At 47.2% G+C, this 15,446-nt stretch overlaps 3 protein-coding genes across 5 annotated transcripts; 1 reads left to right on the plus strand and 2 right to left on the minus strand.

Moving 5' to 3' along the window:
* Positions 1 to 1,670: 1,670 nt before the first annotated feature.
* LOC127298888 (putative chloride channel-like protein CLC-g) lies at positions 1,671 to 6,737 on the minus strand. Its single transcript, XM_051328752.2, has 7 exons — positions 6,442 to 6,737; positions 6,074 to 6,274; positions 5,755 to 5,932; positions 3,777 to 4,039; positions 3,412 to 3,690; positions 2,182 to 3,316; positions 1,671 to 2,094 (listed from the first exon to the last, which is right to left on the minus strand). The coding sequence occupies exons 1-7, from the start codon at positions 6,597 to 6,599 to the stop codon at positions 1,927 to 1,929; spliced, it is 2,382 nt and encodes a 793-aa protein (XP_051184712.1). The 5' UTR covers positions 6,600 to 6,737; the 3' UTR covers positions 1,671 to 1,926.
* Positions 6,738 to 6,867: 130 nt separating this feature from the next.
* Positions 6,868 to 9,778, minus strand: LOC127298889 (anaphase-promoting complex subunit 11-like). Of its 3 annotated transcripts, none has more exons than XM_051328754.1 (2): positions 9,681 to 9,778; positions 6,868 to 7,272 (listed from the first exon to the last, which is right to left on the minus strand). In XM_051328754.1, exon 2 carries the CDS (start codon positions 7,265 to 7,267, stop codon positions 7,013 to 7,015), a length of 255 nt encoding a protein of 84 aa, XP_051184714.1. In that variant the 5' UTR covers positions 7,268 to 7,272; positions 9,681 to 9,778; the 3' UTR covers positions 6,868 to 7,012. The 3 variants fall into 3 exon arrangements, with proteins under 3 accessions (XP_051184714.1, XP_051184713.1, XP_051184715.1); XM_051328753.1 differs by having other exon boundaries at positions 9,600 to 9,778; XM_051328755.2 differs by lacking the exon at positions 9,681 to 9,778 and adding an exon at positions 7,680 to 7,771.
* Positions 9,779 to 12,714: 2,936 nt separating this feature from the next.
* Positions 12,715 to 15,376, plus strand: LOC127298887 (OVARIAN TUMOR DOMAIN-containing deubiquitinating enzyme 5). Its single transcript, XM_051328751.2, has 2 exons — positions 12,715 to 13,005; positions 14,343 to 15,376. Exons 1-2 carry the CDS (start codon positions 12,917 to 12,919, stop codon positions 15,214 to 15,216), a joined length of 963 nt encoding a protein of 320 aa, XP_051184711.1. The 5' UTR covers positions 12,715 to 12,916; the 3' UTR covers positions 15,217 to 15,376.
* The last annotated feature ends 70 nt before the right edge of the window (positions 15,377 to 15,446 follow it).

Below are 15,446 nucleotides of genomic sequence, written 5' to 3' on the forward strand. Positions count from 1 at the left end.
TTTTGGTGCACTTCCCTGCCGCGATAGGAAACACACCAAAACATTGCCGTGACAGAAACATTTAGCACCAGCTCGTTCCTCCGCCCGGGCGCTCGGCAGCCAGCCACGTGGTGCCCCTTTAGCACCGGTTCGTAACACAACTGGTACTAGTGGGGGGGGGGGGGGGCTTTAGCACCGGATGCTTTGCACCGGTTGGACAACCGGTGCTAAAGCGCCTTACAAACCGGTGCTACAGTCCCGTTTTCCACTAGTGTGATGTTCCACTTGCTTAATTTCTCTAATCGATGATAATGCAACCGTAGGTGATTTCCCAAGCGAAACCCCTAGCCTGCTAGCTCTATGGACAACCGAATTATGTGAAATATTTAAAATAGAAAGTTTAGGTTCAATGCTCGAACCTGGAACATGACGTTGTTACGCTAGGTGCATGGCCCTCTCCAACTGCTCTGATCCGCATTAGGTTGTGCAACGTAAATGGTCACCGATCGAATCCCAATCGCCGAGCTCTCCGAAATGCCACCATATGCAACAATATTTTCATAGGAGTGCTGAAAAGGACTCGGAGAAAAGTTCTTTTCCATCAAATTCAGACCCCCGCATGGTGTCTTAATTTTTGGTGAAGGTGTCTGCAAATATTTTTGAAATTTATTTGTATTAACACTTGAAACCAAAATGGGAGCTTGCAGAGATGGAAAAGCATCATAATTTAATACAATGGTTCCATACATAATTTAATACCATGGTGCCTTACATATAAGCTCTGGTAAATGTATGCCACTGCAAGGTATTTACTTGAATTGTGTTCCACCCCGCCTCTCTAACATCCAGTTCATCCTAGGGAAACCACCGTCCTTTTCTAGTTCTTCACTTACAAGCCAAGTCATAACACTAGCGTAACCTCAGTACAAATAGCACTTTTTTTGTTGAGAAAATACATTTTTTTACTAGGAGAAGATAGCCAAAGCGCTCTTCTTTTAGGGGTTACAAATAGCACTCATAATCTTCTCTCTACGGATTACAGCTCAGGTAGCCCATCTAGGCCCGATAACCATCTTGGGGCCTTTGGGCTTCTCTTGGGCCTTGTTGTTCTTGGTCCATCCGTCTCCAGCTCCTTGGTATCCTTGTCGTCGCTGGGCGCTGGCAAGGTGAGCCATGGTCGCTGACAAATAGCCTAGTCTTGCTGATCGAATGATAAAAGTGCCAACGATTTAGCCTCTAGAAAAAGGGACAACATCCAATAGAGCAATCAGATGACCGATAAATTAGATTGTCTGGCTAACCGAGCCAGTGAGATGACACATTCACCAACTACAAGTCTATATCGTCATGCTCCGAGAAGAATATATTCTTCTGCCGTAATTTACACAAAGAACAATACATGAAAAATTCAGCTGACGTACACACACCACATTTCCTTGCCAGATATGTACATGTAAACTAAAAAAAACTGTCTTTTGGTATTATTTTACAAATGCGCAAAAATGATCCTCAACCCAGCATTCTGCCAAGTGGTTATGTCCTAGTCGAGCTGATCAATTGACTAAAGCGCCAATTATTCAGCATCTAGAAAAGGACAGCATCCAACATAATGGATCAATAGGAACACAGATAAATTACATGGTCTGGCTAACTGACCCACTGAGGTGAAACATTCACCCACCACAAGTCTATATAATCATGAACATATGTATACCCTCCAATCATTGAACTCCGAGAAGAATATCTTCGATCTCCTGTCGTAATGTACACAAAGAACAATACATGGAAAATTCAGCTGATGTACACAGACCACATTTCCGTACCAAATATACATAGAAACTAAAAAAAAAAACTTTGTCTTTGGGTATTATTTCACAAATGCGCAAAAATGATCCTCAACCCAGCATTCTGCAAGCCAGAATGCACCTATATACATGTGTCCATGCTTCAGCCGGTGTTGGCGAGCGAGACGATGAGCGAGCGGAAGTACTTGGTGACGGCGCCCTTTTGCCACCGGAGCCGCTTCCACCGGCTGCCGAGCAGAACAGGGTGTAGCCCCAGGATGTGCTCCGGCATGAAGTCGTGCCTCGTCAGGATCCCAACCACCGGTGACCTCTGCAATTTTATCTTACTGGTCAATCCTCGATCGATCGGTGGTAAACCCAATTTCCAAGTGAACAAGTATAGTAGTACGTGACTTACATCGCAGGCCTTTGGCACGACGAGGAGGTGGCGCAGTCCGACCTCCCGGAAGAGGATGAGAGCCTTGGCCAGTGACATGGTTTCGACGACAGTGTAGGGCGACGCGTTGGTGAATGGGTGCAGGTCGACGTACATCTCCATCTCCTCTGCCGACAGCTCCACGTCGTCGATGGTGTCCTGCTTCCCGGATCCCCGCTTGTCGAAGTCCTGCGCCTCGAACCTGGCCTCGATGTTGTATTCCTTTGGGTACCGCTCCTGCACCGGCAGGAACTCCCTCTTCTTCAGAAGAACCAGCAGGTGCGCCCTGAGCACCAGCCCGTAGAGCACTGGCGCCGTGGCGAAGGGCGGCTCGTCGATGACCGGGAACGCATGGTGCCTCGTGGTCCGGAGGATGTGCATGACGTGGCCAACCTTCTCCACGCCGTTGAAGCTGCGCAGCGGGCCGGTCACCACATCCCCGACGGCGAGCTGCCGCGTGTAGGGCTCGGCGTGGCCGTCGAGGTGCGGCAGGCCCTTGAGCTGCAGGATGAGGTCGTAGATGCTGGAGTTGAAGGAGTCGGCGACGGTCTTGGAGATGAGCAGCACCAGCATGATGAGCGGCAGGAGGAGCAGGTTGTTGGTGAGCTCCAGGATGATGACGCACACGGACACCGTCATTCGGAGCGTGCCGCCGAGGAAGGACGCGGAGCCTAGAATGGCGACGAGGCCATGGTCCAGGTCGGAGTGGTTCCCGAGCAGCATGGCTACGAGGCGACCGTAGGTGGCGCCAGTGAGGATGATGGGGACGAAGAGGCCCGATGGTGCGACGACGCCGTAGCTGAGTATGCCGAAAATGTAGGAGGCAATAAAGAAGGCGATCATGGAGCCTGGGTGGTAGACGTCGTTGGTGCCGGTGGTGTAGAGGTTGCGGATGGCGTCGTCGTTGATGTTGAGGAAGAGGCTGGCCAGGTCGTTGTAGTGGTCTGGTGGGCAGTGGAACTGCCGGAACCGGTTCAGGGAACCGCAGGAGCCGTTGGGCGCCCCCGGCTCCGTGGGGCAGGGCCGGCATGGAGCGAACCAGGGAAGGCCGAACAGGCAGCACGACGTCAGGATGGACACGGCTGCCGCCAGCAGCAGCTGGTGCACACGCCCTCTCCTGCGCGCGTGGGAAGCGAATGTGACAATTAGCAAGGAAAAGCTACATCTGAAACTTAAGAGAGCATCGATTGATTGAATTGAACACATGCATACTCGTTGATGACGTTGTAGATGCGAAGTACATTCTTCATGAGGAAGTTGTAGAGGGCACCGAGGAGGGCACCGATGACGCCGATGAGGATGACAGTGGGGATGTCCTTGAGATGGTACGTCATGAGGTCGTCGAACAGGGTGCTCACGTCGTACATGACCAGCCCACCCTTGCCGAACATCCCGCAACTCCCCGTCCCACAAAGATCGATGAACAGCCGCAGCACCACCGCCACCACCGCCGTCGTGAAGAACGAACGCCAGAGCAGCGCGCTCCGCCACCTTGATTCAGTTCATTCAGTATAAACACATGGTCCCAAGTTGTTTTGATTCGATGTTTTGGAAAGAAATGAACCTCTTTTACTTACCACGAGCAGAGGGATTCGAGAGCGAACAGGACGCCTCCGACCGGCGCCCGAAATGCGGCGGTGACACCGGCGCCGGCACCGATGGTCACAAGGTCACGGCGGTCCCGGTCGTTCTTGAAGTAGCGTAGCCAGCGCCAGGTGAGGCCGTACTTGCGTGAGCCGCCCTGGCCGAAGATGGCGGCAATGCATGCGCCCGTGTGCACCATTGGCCCAGCCTTGCCGACGTGCAGCGATGACGAAACAGCGGCTATGTTACCGATGACCTGCACGGTTCAGAGTTTATCAGAGTATTGATCCATTATCCATAGATGCATGAACTTGGTTCGTTAAAGATTTAGTCTCGATGGCGTTAAAGATTCTATAAAAGACAAGTGTTGCAAAATTGAACTCTCTCCGAACTAAAATGTCAAACACAAACGATGTTATTTGATTACAGGAGCCATATACTCCTGTAACAGATGATTTAAAATAAGTCTCGTGCCAAAAAGTCGGTGCTCCAGTAGATGATGTATCTTTATCCTGTGCCCAAAAAATTTACATGATGCCGTAAAAACTGCTGCAAGTGAGGGACATTTTGGGCACCTCTAGTAGCTACCCTAAAACCAAAAACACTGGCGGGAACCCCGCCGTCAAGTGAAACTTCCGTGTTGCCAACCCTTGAACTCCACACCGATTCCGCCCGTTCACACCACCACACGCAGCCACTCTGACCCTGTCGGCCGAAACTTCCACACCATCACCTCACCGCTCATTCTCGCCACTCGGGACGTCCGTCGTAACCCCGCGACCGCTGCCGAATCTTGGGACGCCGATGCCCAAATCTAAGGATTCCAGCCGTTCCTCGCCCCACCGCTGACTGAGATGGTCGCCGTAGCACCGCCGTACCCAACCCACGTCGATTAGCGGCCGCCACGACCTTAAACCCCCATGCGACCGTCGGCGAGTCCTTGTCGAGCTATTGACACTCGGTGAGGGCAGCGCTGCCAGATTTGGCCGCTTCCCCTCGCTCCCATCCAGTCCCAGCCCCACTCTCACCGCCTTTTCTCAGCCTCTGACAACCTCCGCCCTGGCCAAAATCTTGCTCGGCGCCCGGCGATCGTTAGAATCGTCTCCCTCTCTCCCCAGCTCATGTTTCAATTGCTTTCCAAATTTTATGGCACTAGTTCAGGGCATAAGAAAAAAAATCTAGTGTCTTATCTTACATCATCTACTATGGCAGGAAATTTTCTGATGCCCTAAAACCTACTCTTTGGTGCCCCAAAAAAAATTCAGGGTACCCTATTATACATCTGTTGGAGATGCTCTTAGAATGGTATTCCCGTGTAATAATCATCCTACGGTTTACTGAAACATCCCCCGAGCCAGGGCGTAAGGTTGGGTCATAGTTAGGTACTACCTCCATCCCAAAACTTTAGGCTTATATTATTTATTTTTAGAAAGTCAAACTATGTCAAGTTTGACTAAGTTTTACCAAAAATCATTAACATGCAAAATACAAAATCAATGTCATTAGATAGGTAATGAAATATAGTTTCATATGGTATCTACAAATTATTATATTTGTTTATATATTTTTTCCTAAAAGTTGTTCAAACTTTATTTGGTTTGAATTTTTTTTTTAATAAACCTTAAGCTTTGGGATGGAGGTAGTAGTATCAAAAATCAAACAAAAGATGTTCTGTTTCATTTCACTTTCAGCAAGATAAATAAAGATCGCGAGGTTGCAGCTCCAATGATTGATCCGCTGAATTATCTACCCACCCAATAAGAAGACAAATCGATCCGGATGAGGACCGATCTGAACAAAATGTAAATAATACAAGTCCTCAATTATTAATGATGGCCCTTTTATTTAGCTGCGGATAAATCAGGTCTAGTGTGCAACTGGCAATCGTGCGCTCAGGAATTGAAGAGGTCCCCTTAATAAAAGAAATGAATTGAAGAGGCGATGGTGAGCTGGATGAGGAGGTGGACTCACCTTGACAGCGAGGGTCTTGAGCGAGAAGATGTTGGGTGCGTCCACGCCGTTGAGGTAGGCCTTCACCTCCGGGATCCCCGATCCTCCGGCCGCCGGCGAGATGGACGCCGTGATCGCCGTCGCGAACAGCAGCAGGGCCAGGTTGGTGCCGGCAAACACGAAGAAGGCTGTCCAGTAGCTGCACAGGAAAGAACATCTCTGACATGAAACTTTGGTGGAATGTTTGGGATTAGGACACAGAAGTCAGTGGAGACAAAAACATAGAGCAAAACCAAGAACCAAGTGGGTATTTTTCTAACACGAAGAAGGTAGGTAGCACCTGCTGGATTCCATGAGGGTGGACACGGCAGAGTGCTTGAGACCGGCGACGTTCTCGACGGCGAGGTTGATGAGGAAGCCGACGACGCCGGTGAGGATCCCGATGGCGAAGCAGAAGGTCCATTTCAGGACCACGTACCGGACCTGGTCAGCTTTGGCTCTCGTCCTCCAGTTCTGATCGAAGAGATCATTCTCTATAATCCTGAACAAATCCCAAAAACAGAATATGAGGATGTGTGGGTGTCATAACTGGAGACATGTAAATGTCCAAGTGGAGCAAAAGGATAAGGCAATTGGAACCAGAGGACAGAACATGACATGAGGATCTTGAGTACTGGCAAGTAATGGAAGGAAGTAGAGATTGCTTACTCGTAGTCCAGGCTCTCGATGGGGCATGCTTTGGAGCCGACCATGGCCACCTGAGAGATGTTGTTGGTGGCGCTGCGGTGGAGGAGAGCCCGCGCCAGGGGTGGGCGTTGCTCCTCGTCCTCCATCACAATGTCCTCCCGAGGAGCAGTGGAGGCCATGGAGGGAGGGAGACGGGGAAACTCGCAATTGCAGAGGAGGCAGAGATGGCTTAATTGGGAGCCAAGAGGGCACACAGGACAGATGAATTATGACAGGGGTCGGTAGGTAAGCCTGGTCCATAGACCATGAGACTGAATAATAAAGAATGTTTCTTGTCAATCATCTATGACTTGGCTGCCACAGGGAAACCATCTATCTCAAGGTAAACATCAGCGACAAGAAAAAATTGACACAATCTTTGTCAGGCTGCTGCTTAGACCATGCAAATTTATCACTGCATTTGCCCGGCCATCAACTGGGAAGTTTTGCTTACAAAATGCCGCCCGCCTGGCCTGGTTACCAGAAAGTAACTACATTCCTCAGCAACACGTCAGTTTCAGTTTTCTGCATAGTTTGAGATCCATGCCGGCCCTTAGCCCTTGAACTGCCACTCCCTGCGGCACATGGGGCAAAGGGGCGTCGACGTCTGGGAATTCACCCACTTGAGAATGCAGTGGAGGTGGAAGGCGTGGTTGCAGGCGCCCCAGATGATCGGGCAGTCGTCCCCGGGGAACTTGCAGTCAGGGCAGCAGCCGTCAAACGCCATCCTGCATATGCCGCACGTCTCGTCCTGCGCGTCCCATGTCCATGAAGCCACCGCGTGCCACTGCAGAACCTTCACCTTCATTGCACCTGAAGTACATACAAGAAGAGTTGCAATGCATAAGTCATGAGATCATTGTATCAGTTGCAGCTTGTCAGACGATGAACGATCCGACAGGGAATAAGGTAGTAGGTAGCCAAGAAAACAGAGTTTCACTGAGGCATAAAAGGCACAATATGTATCAGGTTTACTTTCTTCGTTTTTACTGCTATAATAGTTGCAGGTGAGGATAGACAGCTACAAGGATGCAAGTCATACAGCAGAGTGCATAATTCAAATGGCTCAAAAGTCATATAACCAAACTAGTAACATTCTGAATGGACATTATACAAGGGGGTGACATGGCAACAGAGTTGAATCCCCAGATTCAGACTGAAATGGAGAACACCCTATGGTTTCCTGCCCGTTCTGATAAACCTCCCACTGACCAAAACACCTGCAAACTACGTGACTTCATCCTTTTCTTAAGCAACATTACCTAGCATAAGTTTCAGCATCTTCACCAAGATCCATCAGTACATGCAGTTGTATGAAAACTCCCTTTTGTGTCAGAAGCTTTATCATCATAAGAACCAGTTTCGATGCTATAGCATTTTCCATTACAGTGCAAGCAATCTTGGCCCCACCAACTATCTGATGAGGATCTTGAAACTTCTCAGCATTAGAACAAGAACCAGCTGCCTGCTACAGTTGCATTCAGTCCCTTAGTTCTCTCTCCATCCGCTGTTCCAGCTCAGCTTGACTTGAAGGAACTTCTTCATCCATTCCCACTGTCCCATTATAATTTTCAGTCTCCCTCATCCCAGCAGCAATATTCCCATCAACAATTGGTCCTCCATGTTCCACTATCTGCTCCAGCTCAAACCTGATATCATATATAAAGGGATAGTCAGTCAACTGTGAGTAGGGATGGCAATGGATACCCATGACCCGCGTACCCGCCGGGTAAAAACCCAATAGAAATACGGGTATGGGACACAATATTACCCATGGGTTTGTAAACGGGAAAATATCATACCCATCGGGTAGAGCGGATATGGGTATGGGATTGTACAACCCATACCCGCGTACCCATTTACCCATATAAATTTGACAAGTGGGCGCCGTAATGTTTTGAACTACTTAATTTTCCCCTAACCACGCCTTCACATTGCTTGGTTGAACCTCACACTTTCTGATCTGACAATCGCTGGTAGGTTAGTGAGGATTAGACCACTATTTATGATCACTTTACCTCATTTCATATTTTTTTGAACAACTTTACGTTGTAAGCGCGGGTATTTTTTACCCGCGGGTACCCATTTACCCTGCCGGGTGACGGGTATGGGAAAAACTTGTACCCATTCGCGGGTATGGGTACGGGTGACGGGTAAGATTGAAGGTGACGGGTACGGGTATGGGATGGCTCTACCCGTACCCATACCCTGCGGGTGCCATCCCTAACTGTGAGACCTTGGGTATCTTAGTGGGATCTCTAACCCCAACTAAAACTTTAATCAGGTTATTTTCTTTGTATGCAGCCATATCAACATCTTGTACAGTCCCCAGCATGGACCCAAACTCATCAAATCCTTCCTTGTCAAGCAAAGTTTCAGGCACCCCAAGAACCCTGACCAAGACAGTGTAAACTTTGAATTTAGCTGTGGATGCTGGTGACCATTATGTGACCTTAACAAGTGCAGAACTCCCTCTCAATCCAAAACAATCAAATGCACTCATTCCCTCAAGCTTGAATCTTGACAGGAAGCTAGCCAGAAACATATTGCTCCCAAAACCTGAAATCTTCCAATCTGCTCCCCAAGGGAACTGCCTGTTGAAACCTTCTCTAAGCTGAGACCCATCAATTTTATCAGCCATCACTGTCACTACACCTGTAACTTGCTGATCAGTGTCCCCCTCATCTGGTTTTCTGCTACTTTTAGCTCTGCAATCTTTAGCAGTGCTCCAGCACGGTAAGCACATCTTTTGCAAGCCTTCAGTAGCATCAGTAGCTCCAGCCCCCTTCCCTGCATCTCCAAGCACATCTATCTGAGCATGATTTTGTACCCCGCCATTGCTCTGAACACTACCTTTCGACCCCGATGGGACTGGGTCACTGGGACGCCTCCTACCACGCCATCGCTACCACCGCCGCGAATGGCACACCAGTCCAGATGCGGCCGCCTCCTCCAACCTCACCCAGCCGTGGCCACTCGTCCCTTGAATTTGCGCAGCGGCCTGCCCTAACCCTAAAACTCTGTCCAAATTGACCGGCGCAAGGCAAGGGCGGATTGGGGGTTCAAGAGGCTACTCGATTCCTAGGGTTTTCGTGAGAATGCAGGCACGGGGAGCTACGGGAGAGAGAGCGGGGAGCTACGGGAGGCGGCTGCTGCGCATGGGGCGGGAGAACGAGGAGGAAGAAGGCTTGATTTGAGGGGGCGGCGGAAGCGGAGCTCACCTCGCTTTGGCTCCGAGACTCCGGCGGGTTCGCCGGCCGCTTCCGCTCTCCACTCTGTTCCAGCGTTGTCAGAGTTGTAATAAGAGAATTTCAACTTCTTTCTTTCTTTATATTTTCAACATTTCGGCCATTTCCATGGGCTATAAATTATACGTAAAAAATTACACGATAACCCAAATAATCCACAGAATCACATACATTTAAACAACGTAGTTTACACAAGCAAATAAATTTAAATTGGAAATCCTATTATTTGAATAAATATTGAAACGAAGATTGGATAGCTATCGATTTATTTGGTGAATTCATATATGCTCAACCAAATCTTTTTTTTTTGCGAAACTGCTCAACCAAATCTTCTTGAAGTTGAATATGAGTTGTCTAAGCGAATTGTATGGTGTACATAAACTCATGAAACATGGTCAATCCCACGTGCTCAATCAACTAGCTCTGAAAGTGATCACACACAAGAAGTTATCACATCCCACATTGTTTAGACCTTTCATGTTCTAGCAATGTGTCTAACAACTGCCCAACGAGTTTGTAGTAGCACACCAAATGCTCGTGCGCCATCCTTCGTAGCACTCTCTTGTTGTCTAGCAAAGGTGGATTTTTTGTTATCTTAGGAAGAGGACGTTCTCTTCGTAGAAGACCACTAACGATAGTTAGATACAATCACCCACATCTAGTGAACACTGGAGAGCGTTCAAGTACATTATTGTTATTGTGAGCTGCCATGCCCAAAAAGAGTGCCAAATTCAGAGATATTGTTATGCCATAGGCTCAAATATGCATATGCACTCTCCAACATGTCACCTACATTGTCCTGCTAAGTTAATCTTACCAACGACATCTATCTTCAATTGGAAGCAATCATTATGAGCCCTCACTCTCTCCAAAATACACATGAACACATGCATTGATATTCGGAAGCGTCGCTATAAAACATGCAAAGGGTATAGCGGCCTCTTATGCTTGAAGTAGTCATTGTAGAGTTGGAAATGGTCAATCTCTCTATTACTATTCAACGCCCCCGCATGTTCCTTTACCGAGCCATTGAATATTTTGGAGGTGTTTTTTTTCCTTTCGGTCATGGATGAGCACATCCGCGTCCATCAAAACATCACTACTATCATAATTGAACGAGTGGTCAGACAATGTATTGATGAAATAATTGTAGAAAAACTCGTCGGAGCTATCGACCATGATATATGCATACATGAAAAAAATGGAAGAACACTCACATATACATCACCAGCTAATTATCGGTGATAATGTGTGATAAATTTGTGCCTCACAACTTGGCTGGGTAATCAACTGAATAAGTTGTGTGCAACACAGTTGGTGGGTCTTGACGAGTCTAGCGTTGACGAAGACAAGCTATCTTGACTGGATCCGGGAGCAGAGCCATCGAGCTTGACCCGATTCGGTGATGGCATGGACTCAGGTGAATTCGCGGCGGTGACAACGGTGTTGGCTGTAGGCCCCGAGCTCCTCCACCTGTGGCACGACGTGTAAACAACACCGTCAAAGAGGCCCGAACTCCTTTTGCTAGCAGCGATGCAGTGGGGTCGCATAATTGGGTAGTAAAATATGCTGGCAATACCTTTGCCCTACCTAGACTTCTTCTACTCAGCGTCAGACTCATCTTCAAAGCATTTTGGATAATCTCTAGACAGCTTTGCATGAGGCATTCTTCATGGAGATGATTATGTTGACTGCCTGGTCGATTTGGACAACCAGGAATGATCTCATTTAAGGGAATTCTACTATAGATGCCGAAAGAAGTTCAATGATGAGCTAGCTCTTCTAGAGGAATGCAATCATGGGTAGAGAGATTTTGCTAGATCTTCTAGTTTCTTTCTTTTCTTTTTCTTTGGGCTTGATGCCTTTTAGCTAGCTTTTTGGTGCTTCCCTCAAGCAACTTCTTTTTGTACATAACTTATTTGAAAATTAATAAAAAAATCACTATCCACAGGTTAGCTTCAAAAGAAAAAATTTGGTAAGAAAGATAGAGGCAACGGCGTGACAACAATGATGAGGGAGATGTGGTATTCAGAATTGGGAGAGAAGGTGGAGTGACATGGGTATCCAACTTGCGGGACACTAGAGGACAAGGGAGGGGGAGGACAAACATTTCTATCAGTTCGGACCCAAACCAGCCCTATTTAATTACGAAAATGGACCAAAATAGACCTTGTAGTAGGTTGGCTCTATCCATAAAACACAAATATGGACGAAATGAGTGGTCAACCTTAGAATCGCCTTAATGGAGTGATAGTCGAAGCGTTCACGATGAAGCATGTGTTCAGCATTAGCTAATTTTATCCGTGCAAACGGAGTTTAATTTTAAAGTCTGATGTAGAAATGAGTCAACCATACTCATGCCATGACCTTCAATGAAATGTGGCCACAACGAGTTTTTACGGTTTTTCTCGAGATGGCGAGAGCAATCAGAATACCGGTGTTTGCCATGGTCCAAGAATGACTAACATAGCAGCTTAAGATGTTTGTTTTCCAAGCAATTTGATTGCATTCGAGTCGACGAGTCATCGTGTTTTTTTTAATCGGAAAAAGCTTATAAACGATGTTATTATTGTCAGATGATCAATAAAGCTACCACTCCTTCCATCCCGGTTTATTAGAGTATTACACACTTCGAGAAACAACTTTAACAATTAATTTAGTCAACAAAATATAAGGTATAGATCATAAAAATTATACAGTTGAAAACTTCTTTTGAATATAATTTTTGTGGATATATCTCATATTTTGTTGATCCAATTAATGGCTAATTTTTTTCTCAAAGTACGTAATACCCTACTCCCTCTGTTCTATAATAATTAACAGAGATTTTATACTAATTTATTGCAAACTTTCTACTAAATTACCAACACTTATTTTGGAGAGAATAATAAATGGAGGTAGCAGGGACGGTGTTCTCAGGAATGGAAAAAGATGAACATGAGCATTAGTTAGGTTTCAGCCGCGCACGAGCGCGCCGTAGCATATTTGTGTCCCATATCGTGTTTCGTTCGGAGTCCAGGCTCCTGTCCTAAAAACCGAACCTTGGCAGCTTGGCCCTCCCCGCCGGAGCGTCGCGCCGCCGCCAAAACCCGCCGCCTCCCACCGAAGGCCGCCTGCTAGCCAAGGACCTCTTACTCGCGGTCGTCCTCCCATCCACCAATCCACCCACCCGTACGCGCCTCCCTTCGCCCTAGCCCCGTGCCAGCCCGATGGAAGAAACCCTAGCCGCCGCCGCCCCCGCCGCCGCGCCGGAGCAGCCGGCGCCGGAGACGCTCGAGGAGGTCATGTCCAGGCACAGGTTAGCCTCCGTATCCTTGTCCTCGTGGATTTGGCGCATAATAATAAGCCTGCTCGTTGGATTGTGCCCGCGGGACATGTCCCGCTCTTGTTGATTTAGGAATTAGGAGGCTGCGTCGGCAACGCTTGTGCTTGTAGTGGTGAAATTTCTCTTGTCACTAAAGGTTGTGACCGTCGGAAACAAAGATTGTGTGTGTTTTAGTTCATGATCTGGACAGGTTTGTTAGATTCGTCGTCCTAGTTAGTCTGTGGATTGAGAATAGTGGAGGAAGATGCCGTTTTCATCAAGCAAGTCCACAAGTTCCACATACTGTGTAGCTAGGGACTGATAATACTATCTCAACGGGTGTTTCTGCAGTACCTTTTTGTCATTACTGTCCGCATTGAATTAGCTGGGGAGTATTAACTGAGAATTGTGATTATATCACAACGGCGTTTCTACGAATATGATCGCCTTTTTATGGTTTTCCGATTAGTGTTGCATTAAATTATGTAGTGAAGTAGATACCACATGCTTCCCTTTGCCATCTCTGCTACATAGCTAACTAATCGTGATTATTTCTCAACAGTGTTTATCCCACATTAACCTTTTCTAGTCTGACAAGTTAGTGTCACATCGGATTAATGGATTAGGGAAGTAGATACAACATGTTTTCCTTTACCATCTGACAGTTAACTTAGGAATTTGATTGTGTATCTTAATACTGTTTCTGCATTACCATTTTCTAGTTTTCAGACTAGTGTTACATTGAATTATCTAGGGAAGTAGATACCACAGGCTCCTCTAACCATGGCAGCTATGTAAAAGGAATGTGATTATATCCTAATAATGTTTCTGCATTACCTTTTTCTGGTTTTCTGAATATTATCTGGGGAAGTAGAGACCACATGCTTCCTTTACTTAGATGCTTGTAATTCCTCTTAGATTACTGAACAGAAATTCATATGAAGAGTCAGTTACGGTGAGGTTTTATCACAGAGCAGGTGATTGTTACAGATGAGTGACACCGTAGTTTGGTGCCACATGTCAGTGTGACAACATGCTTGATATTAAATGCAACATACTACTTGAGAGAGCTTCTGTGGGTTATACTTCTGTAGTCCTGCAGGGTCTAGATAGTTGCTGGCAAATCACTCTACTCCCAATTGATTGGTTCAGCATTATACGCCAATGTATCATATGCATGCCTTCTATAGAAGGTGATGTGAAACCCATTAAGATTAGGAGCTAAACGGTTATGCTTCATTCCTTTGTGTAGCTCATCTATCATCCTTCAATTATATGTCTTTTTGTGTCACGTGGTTAATAAAAGGTCCTTTTTTTACATATGAAAACAGGAAAGAGAAATCCAAACTCCAGGATAAGGAAACAAACCTCAAGAAAGCAGCTGCCAAAGGCAGCAAAGCTGAGCAGAAGGCGAAGAAAAAGCAGGTGGAGGAAGAGATATCACGCCTCTCAGCTGAATTGGAGGCGAAGCATGCTGCAGAGCTTGCTTCTTTTGGGTACAAGGCTGAAGGCAGCTCTCAGAAGGGGAACCTTGACACCTTAGTGAAGGCTATAGCTGGTGTTTCTGTCTCCAGCAATGCAGATTCCGCAAAGCAGCCTGGGAAGGCTGCACGACGGCGAGAGAAGAAGGCAAAGGAGGAAGCTGCTCGCGAGCAGCGAATTCAAGAAGAACAAACCAATCTCGTGAGTGATCGCATGGTAGAAGACGAGAAACTTGAAAAGAGGCTCGAGCCCTTGGGGCTGACCATTCATGAGATAAAGCCAGATGGCCACTGCTTGTACCGTGCTATTGAGAACCAGCTGTCGCTCCATTCCAAAGGCACTACACAGTACAGTCACCAGGAGCTACGGCAAATGACAGCCAAGTACATGAGAGAGCATGCGGCAGATTTCCTTCCATTTTTCCTTTCAGAGGGCAAAGCTGAGGCTGGACCAGATCCTTCCGAGAGCTTCGAGAGCTACTGTGAGGAGATCGAATCCACCGCTGCTTGGGGCGGGCAACTTGAGCTCGGTGCTCTCACACACTGCCTAAAGAAGCACATCGTGGTCTACTCGGGCTCATTTCCAGATGTAGAGATGGGCAAAGAGTACAACAAGAAGCTGGAAGCAGGAGGTGACCCTAGCATCAGGCTTTCCTACCACAGGCATGCCTATGGTCTAGGCGAGCACTACAACTCAGTGATCCCTGCTGAGTTGGAAGCCTGATGTTTTTTGGTCTTTACTTAATGTGTTTTATCCATGTCATTCTCTGGTTGAGTGTACCAATCATAGTATGTTTAGAGGGGAGTTTACTTCCCAAACAATTTTGGTTGTAAAACCGTGTTATTTTTACTGTTGATGTGTGGCGCGTCGACTCTTCTCATCAGCTATAGCGAGCCTGCTTCGTTCATACAAATTACTGAACAAAATATATGCCTTTGCCTTTCTACATTTCT

Source organism: Lolium perenne, chromosome 5 (genome assembly GCF_019359855.2).
Source record: "Lolium perenne isolate Kyuss_39 chromosome 5, Kyuss_2.0, whole genome shotgun sequence".
Lineage (NCBI taxonomy): Eukaryota > Viridiplantae > Streptophyta > Magnoliopsida > Poales > Poaceae > Lolium > Lolium perenne.

What these genes read in the sequence shown, in the direction of transcription:
- LOC127298888 (XM_051328752.2), bottom strand. Translation starts at nt 6,599, where the DNA reads ATGGCCTCCACTGCTCCTCGGGAGGACATTGTGATGGAGGACGAGGAG. An exon ending in CTCGAATCCCTCTGCTCGTG is followed by an intron (nt 3,691 to 3,776) that starts GTAAGTAAAAGA and finishes AACTGAATCAAG; the next exon opens with GTGGCGGAGCGCGCTGCTCT. An exon ending in ATCTACAACGTCATCAACGA is followed by an intron (nt 3,317 to 3,411) that starts GTATGCATGTGT and finishes CCACGCGCGCAG; the next exon opens with GAGAGGGCGTGTGCACCAGC.
- LOC127298889 (XM_051328754.1), bottom strand. Translation starts at nt 7,267, where the DNA reads ATGAAGGTGAAGGTTCTGCAGTGGCACGCGGTGGCTTCATGGACATGG.
- LOC127298887 (XM_051328751.2), top strand. Translation starts at nt 12,917, where the DNA reads ATGGAAGAAACCCTAGCCGCCGCCGCCCCCGCCGCCGCGCCGGAGCAG. An exon ending in GAGGTCATGTCCAGGCACAG is followed by an intron (nt 13,006 to 14,342) that starts GTTAGCCTCCGT and finishes ATATGAAAACAG; the next exon opens with GAAAGAGAAATCCAAACTCC.